This window comes from Odocoileus virginianus, chromosome 4 (genome assembly GCF_023699985.2).
Source record: "Odocoileus virginianus isolate 20LAN1187 ecotype Illinois chromosome 4, Ovbor_1.2, whole genome shotgun sequence".
Taxonomy (NCBI): domain Eukaryota; kingdom Metazoa; phylum Chordata; class Mammalia; order Artiodactyla; family Cervidae; genus Odocoileus; species Odocoileus virginianus.
The window spans coordinates 22,971,633-22,990,823 of record NC_069677.1 but is presented as its reverse complement, the minus strand read 5'-3'; the positions used below and the strand labels follow the sequence as shown (position 1 = coordinate 22,990,823).

The following is a 19,191-nucleotide window of genomic DNA, read 5'->3' as shown; positions in this document are numbered from 1 at the left end:
CTTCCCTACCTCATGCATGGAAGCTACTTTTCATGGTAAATAAGCAGACCAGGTCAGATGCCAGTGCTTCACATAAATATTGGGAGGTTTCTCTAACACACCCTGAACTTTCTTTCACATGGGTTTTTGACCAAGCTCTTCTCCTGCCTGCAAACTCTCTTCTACCAGCCAAACCATACCCATTATTGAGAACCAGATCAAATACTCTAGGTCATTTCACTTGATCTTTATCTCAAGAATGGGGTATCAAAATCCCATGCATCCTTTAGAGTCAGGGCAAAGTTTCTTTCACTGTTCTCACTCTTAAGTGTGGGTGTTCAAAAGTGCAGGTTCTTTAGAGTCAGGTACACATAAATGCTGGCTCCTCTTTTTCATCTTCAGACTCAGAATCTGAATTTTCCATCTGTATAAATGGGTAAAAAAATATCTACCTTATCTGGTTATTCTGATTGCTAAATAAGATATTATCATTGAACACTCTCTGCCTCACAACAGATCAGTATTTTTCCTTTCCTTTCCTTCCCTCCCTCCCTGTTTCTCTTTCTTCCCAAACTTTCTTAGCATTTTTACAGCTAATTTTGAGAAAAGATGGAATTCTTCCCTGAAAATTTTTTTGTCCTTTTTGTGGTTGAACAGAAGTTTCAGGTGGGTGAATACGATATGTGTCTCCTCTCAGTTCTCAGAACCGTATATTTATTTAGTAATAATTTAGTAAATGTCTGTCAAATGAATGAACATGTTTCAGGCACTAACAGGTAAAAAAGAGATGACTTTGGGGCTGGCCTGGAGCATACGAGGTATCCACTGGGAAGTCCAGGACAAAAACCAAGGATATTAACTTCCACGTGGAACCTGTTGTTTCTGAAAGGCGAGGGGTCTTGGACCTCAAGTGTGCAACTTACAGAGTCATCCACGCCCAGGAGGACCAGCAATGGGATGGTGGTCATCCCTCCGTGGACCCACTCCTCAAGAGACACAAAGCCGTCCCGGTCGTAGTCCATCCCTTGTAACATCTCCTTCAGTATCTGCGAATCCGTAGAGATACAATAGTCCTCTTTCACTCTCGACTTCTCTGCCCACCCCCGCCCTTTGCTTTCTCTTTTGTTCCGAGTTTTCTTGTGTTTTACCCCTTTCTCTCCAAGTCAGAGAGAGTAGAGAGCAGTGAGGGAGCAAACGGGGGTGAGGAGAACAGAGGTCCAAGCCTGGCTCTTCCCAGACCTGTGTGCCCTTAAGCAAGCCACCTGGACTCTCTGGGCTCTGTTTATCTGCTTTGCCCGTCTGCAAAACAGAACTAGCATTGCTGTGCTTGCAGCCTGGTAGCGAAGATTAGAGAAAATGTATACAAAATGCCAAACATAATATTGGTCTCATGGGAGCCCCCAATATAATAATTATTATTATCTGATGACTGAGAAAAATCTTTGAATTTCATTCTAGCTCTAAATTTCTCTGACCTATGAACTCCTGTTATAAAAATTCAGCAAGGGGGTATTATCAGGTATTATTATTTGAATTAGTCTACACTACTCCCTGTTGCCTCTAACTTTTCCTATCAGAGAAGTGGGAGGTCAAGGAGGTGTAGGACCCCAAAGGAGCCACCTCTAAGAAGATGAATCTGAGAGACACTCTACTGTAAACAAATGTGTTTTTTCAAGTCCCACTCTTATCTTAGAAGCTCACTGGGAAGTCACCCCAGGTTGTTGGAAACTCACAGGCCTTAGCTCCGTGGGATCCCACTCGAGATACTGGGCAATGTGCAGCATCTGGCTGACAATACGATCCATCTCCTAGAAAACACCAAGGAGAGAAATCAACTGAAGATGTGTTTCCAAGAGCAAGAGTTAAAATCAAACCCTGTGGGAAGATGGGCAGGGTGTCGTGTGAGAAGCAGCTGGTACAACACACTGGCATTTCATCATGAGCTCACTGTTTCTGCTCTTTATTTCTGCCTTGACCACAAAGCTCACAAGAAGCACAGACCGTGGATAAGCCAGAGGTATGCAGAAAGCTCACTGAACACTGACCTCCTAAACCCACCTTCCTTCCCCTATTCTGCGCTTTATTCTTCCCCTGTTTCCTCCTTCTTTGTGATCACGACTCCTAAAAATACTTACAAACCAAGGCATTACTTCCCTCCCCCTTTTCCCACACCTCATTCCCACAGCGTTAGCAACTTGGGATTCATCTATACCCCTTGGGGGTCAGTTTCAGCTGGATGTAGGGCCACTGGGTTGGTCCTTTCTCAGGCACTATGATTCAGATTCTTTTTGGCATCTCCTTTGTATCCTTTGTATTAAGTCCAGCCCTGGGTCTGGGACTCCTGAAACAGGAAATTCATGAAGGCTATGCTTCTCTAATGAGTGAGCCTTTTGTTTGGTACCAAGGCCAGGCTCTATCTAAAACCTCACAGAATTGCTGGATGCTAATGAATCAGTGCCCCCGAGAGTCCCACAGAAACACACTGGACTGAGGAAGCATTTGCACATTTAGGGTACAATCTAGGATATTCATAATAAAGTTGATTTGGGGACAGGGGTTGGAGAACTAAAGCAAAGGTTAAAGGTGTTACTTTCACCAGGCAGAATGCTGGATCAACATAAGCAAGTTAAAACCCAACAGGGATTTTTAACATTGTATCTCATTTAAATTAGAAAATAGCCCACTGCAAAACTGCAGATGAGGCAGTAGGTGGGGGTAAGGAAGTGGGCAGTAAGGTGGGAACAGAGTTCAGCAGATGTTCCAGTGGAAAAAAGAGTTTGTGAATCTAGCAGGGTTCAAGATTCAATGTGAGCAAACAATGTGATTCTGAACTGGAGAATTAGACTTAATCTAGAGCTGTGTAAATGGGTTGGCATTTTCAGGAAGCAGAGTGGGCAGATTTCAGGAAGAATGAGTTCTCCTCATATGGATACTTAGAGTCCTGGAGGGGCAGGTTCAATTCTACGCCATATTTTAAGAATGGCATTGCCAAACTAGAGCTTGACTAGAGTGGATACTTAAATCTGTTTTACCAGAAATACTGTAGAAATTAGGAAATTGGAGCTTGGAGAAGATTTTACGGACGATGTGGTCAGATATTCAAATACTTGAAGGCCAAAGACCCTGATGCTGGGAAAGACTGAGGGCAGGAGGAGAAGGGGACGACAGAGGACAAGATGGTTGGATGGCATCACCGACTCAATGGACATGGGTTTGGGTGGACTCCAGGAGTTGGTGATGGACAGGGAGGCCTGGTGTGCTGTGGTTCATGGGGTTGCAAAGAGTCAGACACGACTGAGAGACTGAACTGAACTGAACTGTGTACAACTGGTACTCTGCTGGTCAGCTATGGAGGGTAGAAATAAGCTGAGGGACAGAGGGAGGGAGGAGTTGAAGGTTGGCCTATTTTGACCTCACCATTGGGTTGGGAGAGGGGAGAGAAGGGCAGAATCAAGTTTAGTACTGAAAATTTCCCTTGTGGACTAGAGGCTTTGATGCCGGAAAGATGCCCTCTCTAACATCATCCTCAGCAGTGGATTGGCTGTTTTAAGGTAATAGGTGAATTCTCCATTACTGGGAGTGTTCAAAAGAGGCTGGATATCCAACTGCCAAGGGGTCTTGGTGGGAAGTTGAGAGACAGAGAACTATTCTGAGACTTGCTTCAGTCCACCAATGGTACCTTCCAAACAGATCCAGATTTAACCACTTCTCACCACCTGCAATGCTGCTACCCTAAGGCAAGTTACCATCATTTGTCTTGCTTATTTTTACAGCCTCCCAGCTGGTATCCCTGCCTATGTTCCTACAGTCTAGACTCAATACAGCAGCTAGAGAGACTCTATGAGGACCTAAGTCAATCATGTCACTCGTCTGCTCAGAAACTGCAATGGTTCTCTGCTTCTCCAGAGAAAACACTTGTAATCACCTTTAAGGCTTGAGAATGCTTTGCAGATATCTTGTTCCTTCTCATTACTTCTCTGACCTCAGCTGTTCACCCCTCCTGCTCCACTCATTCTTGCCTCCTCCTTAATCTGCTGACATTCCAGGCACCCCTCAAGGACCTGTGCCCTTGTTGCTCCCTCTGCCTGGAAGGCGCTTCCCCATGACTTCCTCCCTTCAAATCCTTCAAGTATCTGCTCAGATGTCCTTCCCTCAGGGAGTCCTTCCTTAGCTCCTCGTGCTAAAACTGAAGCTCATCCAACACCTCCTTTCCCTTCTTTGTCTTCCTCTAGCATACAGGTATTGGAGAAGTTGCCATTGGAAATGGCAACCCACTCCAGTGTTCTTGCCTGGAGAATCCCAGGGATGGAGGAGCCTGGTGGGCTGCCGTCTATGGGGTCGCACAGAGTCGGACACGACTGATGCGACTTAGCAGCAGCAGCACACATGTATATTTAACACATACTTGACTACACTTTGCAGTGTGTGTGTTTTCGTTAGAATGAAAGCATTATGAGGACTTGCATCTCTTTCCATTGGCTCACTGATACGGCCCCAGGGCTTAGACCAGTGCCTGACATATACGAGATAATCAATGGGTGTTAAACAAATGTTTTAAGTGTCCACGATTCTCCAGTGTTTCCCTTGCATGATGCAACCCACAGCACTGAAAAGTGGCTATAGGGATCCCATTAAGACCATCTGGGGTTGAGGGGGAACCTGGATGAGGCAGTTGGTCTAGTGGACTCCTTCCCTTTCTTCCTCCCTCTGGGCTGTCTCAGCTCCATGCAATTCAACCTCAGAGCCTTTCTGGGAATGCATCCCATCTCTGACCCTGCCAGTCATGAGAACAGGACTTGTCTGATTCTATCTGCCTTCTCCACTCTCTGCCTTCTTCCTTTTCTGCCCTTCTTCTCACCCTATGATCCCCACCCTATTCCTGCCTCTTCCTGAGAGAAGGTGGGGGCAAGACTCAGGCTTTCCCAGGTTTGGTGGGATGGAATGATGTGCTTGGAGAAGATAGAGCGAGACTCCTAGTGCTAGTGCCTAGGATATGAGAAGAAGGCAAGGGTGATGGCCATGCTCACCAGAAGTTACCTGCCTTCTTCCTGTCTTCCTGCCCTGGTCTCACTGCCTCTCCCCACCTCCTTTCCTCCACTCTGGAACTTCAGCAGGAAACTGAAGGGGGAATTTCTGAACCATCTGGGAGTTAGCTAAGATTTTACATCTCCCCAATCTGAGACTTTGCAATTTAGGCTTCTGGAATGAAAAAGAAAGCTGGCATTCACTCTCTCTGGCCCAGCTCTTTGGATGTAGAAGGAGGGGGCTTCTATTCATCTCTGCAGCTCATGTTGAGACACAGCTATTCTGATGATGGTGGAACTGGGAGTTTTTGAACTCTCCCTTCACCTGCTCCCCTCTCCCCAGCCTTTCTTGGATCTTGGAGGAATATTTGGAGCGCTTACCGCTTGGTCCAGGAGACCGTTCTCATCCGAATCATAGAGACGAAACATGACTGCAAGAAACATAAAGGCGAGGCTTGAGGAGGTCTTCCAGGCACCAGGGATGGGCTGAGACTCTGATGCCAGTTTTTAGGTCAGTTCTGACCATCACTGGGGCGCAGTCTGTTACAGCCAGCTAACCCACCCTCCAAGCCACAGAGTCTGCTTTCTTACAGAGAGGGTGGGAAGAGGGAGGAAAACCAAGCCACCTGGCTTCTAGGATGGTCTGAGCAATAACTCTGTGGCTGATGAGATCTGGATCCTGAGTGTGATTCCCTATGGAGCATTCATACCTCTCAACATCATGGGAACACAATGCAAAGCAGATGCCCTGCTGGTGGTGGGCAGATGCTGGAGTGATAGATGGGGCACTGCTTCCACTGCCCATAGGAAGGGTGTGAAGTTAGACAGTTGCAGACCATGGCCCTGTCCTACCACCTCTAGCACATCAAATAAGTCATTTATCTTCTTTAGATTCAATTTCTTCATCTGTAAGATGGAGATTAAAATAATTTCTTTATCCGAAGTCTTTTTCAAATGAAGACTAATACATAAATGATACACCAGAATCTATAGTGCCTGGAATATATAAAACACTCAACAGATGTTATTTTTATTTTCTATCACTAATGAATATTTATATATGACATTTAATATGTATATTATCTTATGTACCTATCATTATTACTATTTAATCCTCAATAATATTATGAAGTAGTTACTATTATAGAAGCTACTGTATTTCTTTTTTTAAAATGTCAACATGTGATTCAGAAACATCCTCTGCCATGTTCTAACTGTACAGAAGTGATGGAGGATAAGAAAGATTTGGGAATGAATTTTGAGGAAAGGACTAAATGTTCATTTATGAGATTTGGAAACTTGCTGTTTAATTAATCTAAAAGGTAGAGATTCTGTCTGTGGTCTCAGAAGTAAGAAGGGTGGGGAGCAGAGCTGAAAATGTCTTCATTTCCTTCCTATCCTTTGAAATGTTCCCTCGTGCCAGCATTCTCCGTGGAGCCTCTCCTGACCGACCCTTCACTCATGTAACTACTCTGGACCTCTCGGGATGTACCCACAGGGTCACAGCACTCCTGTTAATTTGTTAATCTGCCCTTGTGTTGTCACTTCCTTCCACATGGTTTATGTCTCTGGACCTTGTGTATACAGTGATGTGTCTCTGGTTGGAGTTTAAGTTATTTAAAAGTAGGGTCATGGGCTTCCAGTCCTTTGTGGCTCCTCTGAAAGTCCCAGTCAGGAACACTCTGGGCCAGGTGGCTCTAATGTGGAGCCCACTCTGGTCCTACTGTGAGGAGTAGAACAAGGAAGTATGAGCAAGCATCCTTTTTTTAAGAAGCATGGCCTTGGGTGAGTCATTTAACTTTTCCATGCTTTCTTATATATAAATGACAAAATGATACATATATATATATATGACAAAAATCGTGTCACTTTTCTAGGGTTACTGTGAGGTTAATAGTGCATTTAAAGTGCTTAGCAAAAATGAGATGTTCGATGTTGAGCTTTTCTTTATTACACTGATAATAGGTGGAATTTCAGCCTATCATTTCCTATACACACACACCCCGTTATTTTTTTAAAAGGTTTAACTTGGTTTCAATCACTAAAATCTGAGATGATTTGAATTTATTTGACTTAATTAAAGGAAACTTTAAGGACAACTGACCAAGTTTCTGCAACAAAAAATCTCAGGGAAAAAAATAAGCAAACAGTCAACATAGTAACCAATGGCAGTGTATGGACTTTACTTGGACCTCCAATTCGAATAAACAACGTTTGAATTGTTTCCCATGATGGGAAAACAATGAATACTGAAAATAATGAAAACTGAATGTTTGAAAATAGTAAGGAATTATTTTCTTTAGATGTGATAACAGTGTTGTGATTATATTGAATGAAAAGTCATATTTCAGAGATACATATTGAGATATTTACAAATGAAATTATATGATGTTTGAAATTGGCTTCAAAATAATCTGGTGCAGAAAAAATGAGTAGGAGGTATAAATAAAACACGACTGACAGCTGGTAATTGTTGAAGGTGGTTGATGGATATAGGGAAGTTCTTTGAATTCTCTACTTTTATCTGTATTTAAATTTTTCTATAAGAAAAAGTTTTTAAAATCAGTTTATTTTTATTACTATTACAGGACTCAATCTGAAAGGCACTCATATGAAGAGTCTGCCATATTCTCTCTGGTAGTTATGAACAAATACAATGCCCCAAATCCAACTGAATATGGGAAATAATTTGACATTTCTCTTTTAACGTTAGTCAGTACAAACAGAAATCTGGTACATTTGCTTCCAAATTATCATTTAAGACTGGCAATTATTAATACTTCAAACCTGTGGGGTAGATTTTAAGCTCTGTTAATGAGCAAATGTTTCATCTTGTTTTTGGCAAGGGTTAACCTCTGCCAGACTTCTCCTTGCTAATGTTTATTTTGTTGACTATTCTGATCATTGACTGGAATTCTAACTTTTGCTATAATGTGTATGCTTTTCCCTTAGTGTCTCCTAAGATCCTAAGAGAAACCAAAATAATATAAATTTTTAAACAAGACCTACCTATAACCTGTTTTAAAGTTCGCCTGTAGGCTCGCAGAGGTCAGTGAGACCGTCTCCAAAGTGATTGCGAGACTGCACTTTGTGGGCTTCCCTTTCTGCTGCTATTCTTTTGAAGACTTGTTTTTAAAACCAAGCTCAACTCCCTTAATTAACTAGTCTTCTTTCTCTAGAGGCCAAAACACTTGGATTGGGATGGGTGAAGACACAGAAATAAGCTTTAACAAGGTAGAGGTTGATTATGTCTCAAGAAAAAAAAGGATGCCTCATAGTTAAAGAACTGCCTGGGCATGGAACAGGGGAAGGAAGACAGATGCTGCAAATCTTCCCTTGAAAAATCTTCTAAGGAGAGGCAGCGGCTTTCTGATTAGAGGCTTTCAGGAAATCCTGCAAGCAGAGAAAGGGAGTCTTCACCTCTTTTAAAGACCCCTCCCCTTTCCAGATCTGGATTCTCAATACCAAGGTGTCAAATGCACCCCCACCCCACACAACTGGAACTGTGTTCCAGGGTAGATCGTAGGAAATGTTTATGTCACTACTGGTGACAGGGCAGAAGACCTCCCTCAAGGGAGCAGGACCCACCCCCAGGATCCCAGATCAACCTCAGCCTGCTTAGGACGGATAGGACACTAGGTCTTCCTCTAGGAAAAAGTCAAAGCCCCTTGACAGGGTACGTACTTACACTCTAGCTTATCCTGAGGTCTCCCCGACTCCAGTAGGGACAGGTAACACACGACATCCTTCAGGTAGACTATGGGGGCTTCTGAGCCTGAAGACTGAGCAACAAGGTTTCCCACAGGGGGCGCAGCTGCCTGGTTGTTAGCAGTGATCTTTGTTTCTGCATCAAGCAAAATGAAAGCATCCAAGGACACAAGGTTTAGTAAATATGAAACCCTTGTTGCCCCAGAAGAGGCAAGAATTTTATATAAATGTCTTCAAAGGTACGGATGATGCTTTTGATCAAATAAAAAAGGTATGATTAAATCAGAGGTCCTGGAAATCCAGTTTGTAAGCTTCATACTTTTTGAATGAACTGCATTCTGACCCTTTAAAGAGTCTATAGCCGTATAAGAAAGTCCCTTATGCTATGTGAATTTTTAGAAGAGATGACAGTGAATTTTAGTAATATCAATCAGGTAAATGTCATTTAGCTTAATTTGGGGAGAATACATCAAAGAGGTAATTTTAGCTGGGACTCTAAAAATCCAGACTATTGGTTATACACCAACATACCCCTTCACAATTTTCTTCTCAAGTGCATTTAAAGACAAATAAAAAAGATGAAAGTTCAAAAGAGAAAACTGGGATCAGCAATCAGCTAATTTCCAGAAACTAGGAAGAATTTTCACTTACTGAAAGCCTAATCAGTAGCATAAAGAAAGTGCAGAAAGTGACTCAATATACCACAGGAGTAGAGTAAGTTTTCCCTCTGAAATTTTCCTTCTTTTCATTCTTGTAGGTAGGAAAGGGCTTCCCTGGTGGCTCAGATGGTAAGGAATATGCCTGGAATGCAGGAGACCCGGGTTCAATCCCTGGGTTGGGAAGATCCTCTGGAGGGGGAAATGGTAACCCACTCCAATATTCTTGCCTGCAAAATTCCATGGACAGAGGAGCCTGGGGTCTATAGTTCACGGGGTCACAGAGTCAGACATGACCAAGTGACTAGGCTAGTACTAATAAATAGGAAAACCATTTCTTTGTCCTCTGGTTAAGAAATATGATGTTATTAACATTAATACTAACCAGAAAACCAGATACCTATATTTTACTGTGTGAATTATACTTTTTTGAGGCACTTTTAGGGCTATCTCTCTTTCCCCACCCTCTTCACATCCATGATCTTAATACTGAATAAAAGGGGTGCAACTCACAAAACCCACAGGAAACAGTAAAAGGAAGACTGGTACTGGAAAATGCAACCTAAGTGTTGTACTACCACGTAACAGGGTTTTGAAGGCATAAGCAGAGGGAGTGACAACCTCGATAGTAATACCTGCTGGGGAAAGCAATGCCGCCAGTACACTATTTACAGAAGTAAATGTCAAGCAATGGCAAACAGTTCATCTCAGGCCAACAGGGCTGTGCTAGATGAAAACCTTCCAGGTCCTAAAGGTTAGCTGTGGCTTGAGAAGGGAATTACCCATCACCCAGATGGACAGTGGATGAGACCAAAAGACATACTCTGACATATTCAGAGTATGACATACTCGCTGACATACTCTGTATGGCACAAAGGGCCCTATGAAGACACCATGATGGAATCCATGAAACAGAGCTGCAAAACAAGGAAAGGAAGTTTTATCCTGAAATCTCAGGGGACCATATCTCTGGAAATGATTTCTTACTGGGCAGGACACTCAGTAGATTACAAGAAGGTGCAACCTCTATTAAACAGGAGTAGAAAGCCTCAGGAGTGAGCAAATTGAGATGAAAATACAATAGGATGAAATAAAAACAAGGATAGTGAGATGGAGGAAATTGCTATGAAATTACATATGCAACAGAAGTACTAAAATCTCACTGGAGTTAAACTTATGGAAAAACTTAAATATATAAGACAAATGTGATAAAGTCTTTGTATTAGGTAGCTCAAGTTACTGTTATATCCTCAAATTATTCATTCAATAAAACACTATTATAGTGACTTCCATGCCAAATGAATTGGAATAAGAGGGACCAGTTTTACTCTCCTACTGGTGCAACTAAAAAATTGGACAAAACATACAAAACAATGGTTCATAGGACACTGAATATGGCCAGCACCAAAGAGTGATCCCAAGAGTGGGAAACAATTGAGGTGATGCCTGCAAATGCCACACCTTACTGACTGGAAAGTTTCTAGACTGTGGCACAGAGGGAAACCCAGGGAGGTCCTGGACATCTCTGTGAGTTGCAGAGATGGAGCTGGGAGTCTGGGGAGCTCACGGTGGGTGGAACTCACAGAGCAGCGCCCTGGAGGGGAGGCAGCTGCTCAGAGAGAACTCCAGCTGTCTCTGCAGAAGGTCCTTTTGAGTAACTGGCTGGGAGTTCCCTCAATTACTCATCTGAGTAGTGATCAGCACACGTGTGAAAGGAAACTACCTGCGGCTGGGGGAGGAATCCAGATGAGAGGGAAAAATCCCGGGACTACACAGAGAACCAGGCATACTGTCTATTTCCAGCAATCAAAGTAGAAACCTCCTATAATTAATGAACCATTAAGTAGAGTACCCAGAAGAGTTTTGCCTTGATAACTGGGCAAAATTAGCTCAAAAAATGCCTCCCTGGTCCTATTCAACAAAGCTTTAAAAGCTTGACCCCTAAAGGTCAAACTATTTCCAAGTAATCCTAAATGTATCCCAAAACAAAGCTCAAGAATATTTATAGGAGCACAAAAATACCTAGTACCAACACTGTAAAATTTTCAAAGTCTGGCATTCAATAAGATATTGCCATATATACAAAGCAAGTATGAATAATAATAATGAGAAAAATCTACTGAAATACATCCAGAATGATACAGATGATACAATACAAAAACTTTAAAACAGTTACTATAACTACATTCTATATATCCAAGAAGCTGGAGGAAAGATTGAACATGTTAAGTAGAGATATAAAAGATATTTTATGATGCTCACATCAAGTGTCTAGATATGATGTTAAATGAAAAATACAAATATACTGAGCAGTGTTAACAGCAGATTAGATATTGCAGAAGGAAAGATGAGTGAATTTGAAGCATTGCAACAGAAACTAGCCAAAAAGACTATATTAAAAAAAAAGTATCATACCAGTGAGCTGTTGGACAACTTCAAGTAGTCAAACAAACATGTAATTGGAATACTTAAAGAAGAGTCAGGAGCAGAAAAATATTAAAGAAATAATGGCTGATATTTTCCCAGATTTGTTACATGATAAAAACTACAGAACCTCAGACACAAGATGCTCAATGAAACCCAAATATAAGAAATATATAAAACTACACCAAGGAACACCAAAATCAAATTGATTAAAATCAGTGATAGAAAATCATAAAAGAAACTAGAGGAAAAACACCTGATATAGAGAAAAAGATAAGAATGACTATAGTTTTCTTACTGGAAACAAAGCAAGCAGGTAGCCAGTGGAACATCTTTAAAAAAGTATTAAAAGAAAAAAAAAATCTGTCAAATTAGAATTCTTGATTCTGCAAAATATCTTTAGGAAAAAAAGGCTAAATAAAGAACTTTTCAAATGTACAAGTTATATAGAGCTACATTACAAAAAATGGTAAAGGAAATCTTTTTACAAGAATTACAATCTATAGAAACCTGGATTTGCACACAAGAATGATAAGCATTAAAACTAGTAAACCATGTAGATAAATATAAAGAATATTTTTCTTATTAACTAAATCTTTTAAAAAGATAGCTAACTATGACAATAACATGTTGTATTGTTTACAACATGTAGAAGTAAAAAAGCACAAAGACCTGGAGAAACAGAAGTATGTTGTTGTAAATTTCTTACAGAATATGCAAAATGAAACACTACTACTCGAAGGTACACTGTCATAGTTAAAACAACTAAGATAAAAAAGGAGATAAACTAAAATCATAAAAAATTCAATTAATTTAAAAGTATTCAGAAAAAAGAGCAAATGGGAATAAAAGAAGAGATTGGAGAAAAAAACAGCAATATAGTATTTATAAACCTAATTACATCAATTATCACAGTAAATGTAAATGTTCTAAAACTCTAAATGGCAGATATTGTCAGAATGGATTAAAAAATAAGACCCCCAAACATGCTTCCTATAAGAAAGTCAATTTAAATATAAAGACACATTAAAAGAATGAAATAAGATATACTATAGTAACACTAGTTAACTAAGGTGGTTTTATCAGTTATGAGGAGCCTGGTGGGTTCATTGGGTCACAAGGAGTTGGACATGACTGAACGACTCACACTTATCACACAAATTTCAAAACAAAGAATATTACTAGGGATAAAGAGAGTCATTTCATAATGATAAAGAGGTCAAGTCATTAAGACCACATAATACTCCTAAACATTCTACCTCCCTCAAAAGGAATGAAAGCTGTTTGTATAAAGACTTGTATATGAATATTCATTTTAGTTTTAATAGCCCAAAGCTGGAAATAACCCAAATGTCCATTGATAAATGAATGAACAAATTGTGGAATATCTACCTGTATACTAAAATACTAGTCAGCAATAAAAATATACTAATTATTGATATACCCAACAACATGGATGAATTTTTTAATTATGCTGAATGAAAGAAGCCAGATGGGAAAAAGTACATACAGTGTCAATCTATTCATATAAAATCTAGAAAATGCAATCTAGTCGATAGTGACCACAAGCATAAGAAGGGTGGGAGAAAAGGACTATTAAGGAAATTTTTGAGGTTCATGAATAACTTCATTATATTGGTATGTGCTGATTTTATTGATGAATACAGACATAAACCTTACTAACTATACATTTTAAATGTGTACAATTCACCTTATGCCAATTGTACCTTAACAAAGCTGTTTTAAAACAAAATTATGTGCAGATAATGTAATAGTTTATTACATTGTTGTTGTTGTTTAGTCACGCAGTCAGGTCCAACTGTTTTGCAATCCCATGAACTGAAACCTGCCAGGTTCCTCTGTTCATGGGATTTCACAGGCAAGAATACTGGAGTGGGTTGCCATTTCCCTCTCTAGGGGATCCTCCTGACCCAGGGATCAAACCCATGTCTCCTGAGCCTCATGCATTGGCAGGCAGATTCTTTACCACTGAGTCACCTGGGAAGCCCAGTACTCTACATAGAGCACACTAAAGGCTTCATGCAAAACCTATAAGAACTAATACATGAATATGGTAAAGTAGCAGGATAAAAAATTAATACACAGAAATTTGTTGCATTTTTTTACACTAAAAATGAAATATCAGAAAGAGAAAAAATTTTTTAAAATCCCATTTAAAATTGTGATTAAAAACCTAGGAATAAACCTAACAAAGGAGGTAAGAACTATAAAACATTGATAAAGGAAACCAAAGATGATTCAAAGAAATGGAAAGATACCCCATGCTCTTGGATTGGAAGAATTAATATTGTTAAAATCACCATACTACCCAAAACAATCTATAGATTTAATGTGATCCTTAACAAGTTTCTCTTTGCGACCCCATGGACTGCAGTCTCCCAGGCTCTTCTGTCCATGACTGAGCAACTTCACTTTCACTTTTTAAACAAATTACCCATGACATTTTCTACAGAACTAGAACAAATAATACTGAAACTTAGATGGAACCACAAAAGACCCAGAATTGCCAAAGCAATCCTGAGCAAATAGAGCAAAGCTGGAGGCATAACCCTCCAGGACTTCAGAGGTACAGTAATCTAAATATCATGGTATTGGCACAAGAACAGATGTATAGATCAATGGAACAGAATAGAGAGCCCCAAATAAACCCATATACTTGAGGACTTCCCTGGAGGCTCAGATGGTCAAGCGTCTGCCTACAATGAGGGAGACCCAGGTTCAATCCCTGGATTGGGAAGATCTTCTGGAGAAGGAAATGACAACCCACTCCAGTACTCTTGCCTGGAAAACTCCATGGACTGAGGAGCCTGGTAGGCTACAGTCCATGGGGTCGCAAAGAGTTGGACATAACTGAGCAACTTCACTTCATTTCACTTGAAGCTAATTAATCTTCAATAAGGGACAGAAGAATATACAGTGGAGAAAAGATGGTCTCTTCAGCAAATGGTATTGGGAAAGCTGGACAGCCAGATGTAAATCAATAAAGTTAGAATATACCCTTACACCAAATACAAAAGTAAACTCAAAATGGTTTGAAGACCTAAATATAAAATAGGACACCATAAAAACTCTTAGAAGAGAACATAGGCAAAATATTACCTGATATAAATCATAGCAGTATTTTCTTAGATAATTTTTCCAAGGCAAAAGAAAAAATAAAATAATAATCAACTTACAAGTTTTTGCATAGCCAAGGACACCACCAAAAAAATGACTTAGAGAACAGGAGAACATCTTATAGAAAAGATGACTTATAGAACAGGAGAAAATACTGACAGATGATGTATCTAGCAAGAGCTTAATATTTAAAATATTTGACAAATGCATGTTAGTCACTCAGTCTGTGTCCAAGTTTTTGTGACCCCATGGATTGTAGCCCGCCAGGCTCCTCTGTCCATGGGATTCTCCAGGCACGAATACTGGAGTGGGTTGCCATTTTTTTCTCCAGGGGATCTTCCTGACCCAAGGATCGAACCTGGTTCTCCTGCACTGCAGGCAGATTCTTTACTGCCTGAGCCACCAGGGAAGCCCAAAATATACAAATAGTTCATACAACTTAATATGAGAAGAGCCCAATCAATAACTGGACAGAAGACCTGAATGGATATTTCTCCAAAGAAACCTTACAGATGACCAATAGGCACATGAAATGAAGCTCAACATCGTTAATTACTAGAGAAATGAAATCAAAGTCACAATGAGGTATCACCTCATACTGGTCAGAGAGCCATCATTGAAAATTGTACAAATAAGAAATGCTGGAGAATATATGGGAAAAAAGGAACCTTCCTACACTGCTGGAGGGAATGGAAATTGCTGTAGCCACTATGGAAACAAGTATGCAGGTTCCTTAAAAAACCAAAGCTAGAACTACCATATGATACAGCAATCCCACTTCTGGAAAAAGACAAAAACTCTAATTAGAAATGACACATCGGACCTGGTGTACTGGGAAGACCCAGAGGGATTGGGTGGAGAGGGAGGTGGGAGGGGGGATCAGGATGGGGAATACATGTAAAACCATGGCTGATTCTTGTCAATGTATGACAAAAACCACTACAATATTGTAAAGTAATTAGCCTCCAACTAATAAAAAAAAAAAAAGAAATGACACATACACCCCAATGTTCATAGCAACACTATTCACAATAGCCAAGGTATGGAAGCAACCTGAGTGTCCATCAACAGATAAATGGATAAAGAGGATGTGGTTTGTATATACATAATGGAATATTATTCAGCCATTTAAAAAGAATGAAATAATACTATTTGCAGCAATGTGGGTGGACCTAGAGAATATCATACTAAGTGAAGTAAGTCAGAGAAAGAGAAATATTATATGATATCACTCATCTGTGGAATCTAAAAAATAATACAGGGAGTGGGAGGAGGAATAAATAGGAGAGGGGATGAAGAGATACACACTACCATATGTAAAACAGATAAGCAATGATGATTTACTGTATAGTACAGGAAACTATGGGCTTCCCAGGTGGTGCTAGTGGTAAAGAACCCGCCTGCCAGTGCAGGAGACCTAAGAGATGTGGTTTCCATCCCTGGGTTGGGAAGATCCCCGGGAGGAGGGCATGGCAATCCACTCCAGTATTCTTGCTTGAAGAATCCCATGGACATAGGAGCCTGGTGGGCTACAGTCCATAAGGTCACAAGCAGTTGGACATGACTGAAGCGACTGAGCACATATGCACTCACAGGACACTATATCCAGTATCTTGTAATAACCTATAATAGAAAATAATCTGAAAAAATATACACCTGAATCACTTTATACACCTGAAACTAAGACAATATTATAAATCAACCATACTTCAATTAAAAACATCAACATTATCCTTTTCCAAAGATGTTTTGCTTACCAGAGCTGTGACTGGATCTTGAGCCACTGTTTAAGTCAGTTTGGCCTACTGTTCAGTCCAGCAGTGGAAATGCTGGGGTGCAGGAGGATCGAGTGGCATACGGTCCCAGTGGTGTTCCACCTGCTCATGCTACCTTACATGAAATACCCCTAAACTCACAGCCATTGAGCACATCCCTCAGGGACCACCCTCTTCCAGAGCGCAGAGGTTCCATCCAGGGGCCACATCGCACTCCCTTCTCACTGATGGTTCCTGGGCAGAGCTGACTTGTTCCACCTTCTTTCTAAGTCTCTCCATTACTTCCTGCCTTCCAGTTGGGCAGTGTGGAAAGGATACCAGACTAGAAGCAGAAACCTGGGTTTGTGCTAAATGATGTGTGATCTTGTACAAGTAGGCTTACTTCCCCACACCCAACCTCAGTCTTCCATCTGTTAAAAGACAGACCTGTATTAAAATTGATGTTTAACAAAAGTTGTGAATGACATGAAAAATGTTTTTGAATATAATGCTAAGTGAAAAATCTGGATTCAAAATCATATATATACAATCTGATTCCAGTTTTAGAAAAAATTTATGGAAAAAAAAGACCCCTACAAGGATAGGGGTGTGTGTGTGTGTGTGTGTGTGTGTGTGTGTGTGATAGCATTGGAAGATTTAGATGATTTTGTTGTTTCTTTCGTTTTCCCATATTCTTAAAAAAATTTTTTTTTACAATGTGTTACTTTTCAATTAAAAAATGGAGGGATTTTCTTTGAGACTCCAATAGTCCAAGCTGCTGAACCATCTCAATTGCCTGAGGAACCAAATAAAAACCAGAAGAATGAAGTTCACTCTGTTCATTCCATTTTGTCCTGGGCATTCGGGAAGGGGTGAGATTGGCCTTTCCTGAGCTGACACTCTGACAAGGACAGGCTGCTCAAGGCCCTGAGCTGACCTCTGGACTCAGTGAAAGGCCTTCTCTGCTATGCTTATGGATCCAGCCATGCCCCCACCTGGCTCCAGGAATGAATAATTAAAGTGGGTGGTTGTAGAACTGAGCTTGGAGCTTGATCTGGTAGGTCTACATAGGCCATATCAAATGAGAATTAAGTTTCTTCCTCTGGCTTATGCTGGGGCACCAGGAAAAGGGTGACATTTTCAACAGATGGCCTGATCTAAAGTGATTCCAGAACTTGGCTCTTTCTTGCTGGCAGAGGCCCCTCTCTGCGGTGTCCACCTGTCCCTACATTCTTGTTTCTGCTGAACAGGGGCATCTAATTAAGACATTTGTGGAAGGTGGCCCAACAGGAAAAGAATTTGCTACTTAAAATCTCAAGTCTCAAAAGATGAAAAAATGTTTTTTTCAGCAGTTAGATAACTGGGCCAGCAGTCAGATAACTGCCCTTTCATGACTGAACCACAGGAGGCTAGCATACTCTCTGCAGAGGAAAACGGTCCCTGACAAATCACTTCTCCAGGAGAGAGTCTCTGGAAGTTACTCTGAGACTCAAAATGAAACAAATATAGCAAATAAGCATGGTGGTCAAATAAGCCAGCCAACATCTGTTATTGTCATTGGTTATATTTTCTCAGATATCACACAATGACAGCCCTCACCAAGTTCTTAGAAACTTCAGCCACAGAAACAAAACCCTGTCCAGACAATCTGGAACCTCAGGGAATGAAGTGTAACTTCTCTCAGGCTCCTCTTGAAGTTCCAGATCCTTGGACTAAGAAAATCTCTGGACGAAGAGCCTGGGTAAGGAAGAAGACAGCTTTCTCAGTTGATTTTCTTGCTGAGAGTTTAGAATCTCAAAGCTCCCAGTCTGAAGTTTTTCTTTCTACCATAGAATAGAATGATTTATGTCATAAAATGCCCTTTCTATTCCACATAAGATTTATTTATGACCTATCCATTCTGACCAGTGGGCTCTGGACCTAGCACACCTGAGTGAGATGCTAGGCAGAGGAGTGGGTGAGCCTAAACTTTGTAGTCTTGCCCTGCTGCTGGCCGTGAAGACCTCAGGAACGCACAGATGCTCTTAATTTCTCTTTCTGAAGCTCTAGGAGAAGCCTGGAATTTGATTAGTTTATGGTTCAGAGGCAAGTCTCCTTTCCCAACCATGTTCTTCTTTCCATCGGGAGTGAGTTTTGATCTCATCAGTCCTTCAGTGACACATTGAAACCTCTATAATCCTCTAGTTGCCCTTTTTGCCATGACTAGAAAAAAAGATCAGACCTACATGTAGCATCTGCTTAAAGAAATTCTCTCATCCCATATCCCTGTTACAGTCGTTCTCATTCTGTATTATCTTTTATCTATCCTGCCAGGTATGTATGTATTTAGATAGAGAGGTATCTAGGTAGGTTTGAAAGTATTAGTTGCTCAGTTGTGTCTGACTCTTCGTGACCCCATGGACTATAGCTAGGCATGTAGATAAGTAGACAGATACATTAAAACTGCATTCTTTATCTGTTGGGCACATCTTAAGAGCTGGAATTCACCAATGTGTATCAATCTTTTCC

At 40.7% G+C, this 19,191-nt stretch overlaps 1 protein-coding gene across 2 annotated transcripts in view; it reads right to left on the bottom strand.

Annotated features, from left to right (window-relative positions):
* The window catches only part of DGKG (diacylglycerol kinase gamma), a 210,574-nt gene that overhangs the window by 120,452 nt on the left and 70,931 nt on the right, over window positions 1-19,191 (bottom strand). For both annotated transcript variants that reach the window (XM_070466271.1, XM_070466272.1), the window contains exons 6-9: window positions 8,692-8,847; window positions 5,385-5,434; window positions 1,713-1,787; window positions 903-1,025 (exon numbers count right to left, since the gene is read on the bottom strand). In XM_070466271.1, the coding sequence (XP_070322372.1) occupies window positions 903-1,025; window positions 1,713-1,787; window positions 5,385-5,434; window positions 8,692-8,847 (404 nt within the window). The remainder of the gene's footprint in view (window positions 1-902; window positions 1,026-1,712; window positions 1,788-5,384; window positions 5,435-8,691; window positions 8,848-19,191) is intronic.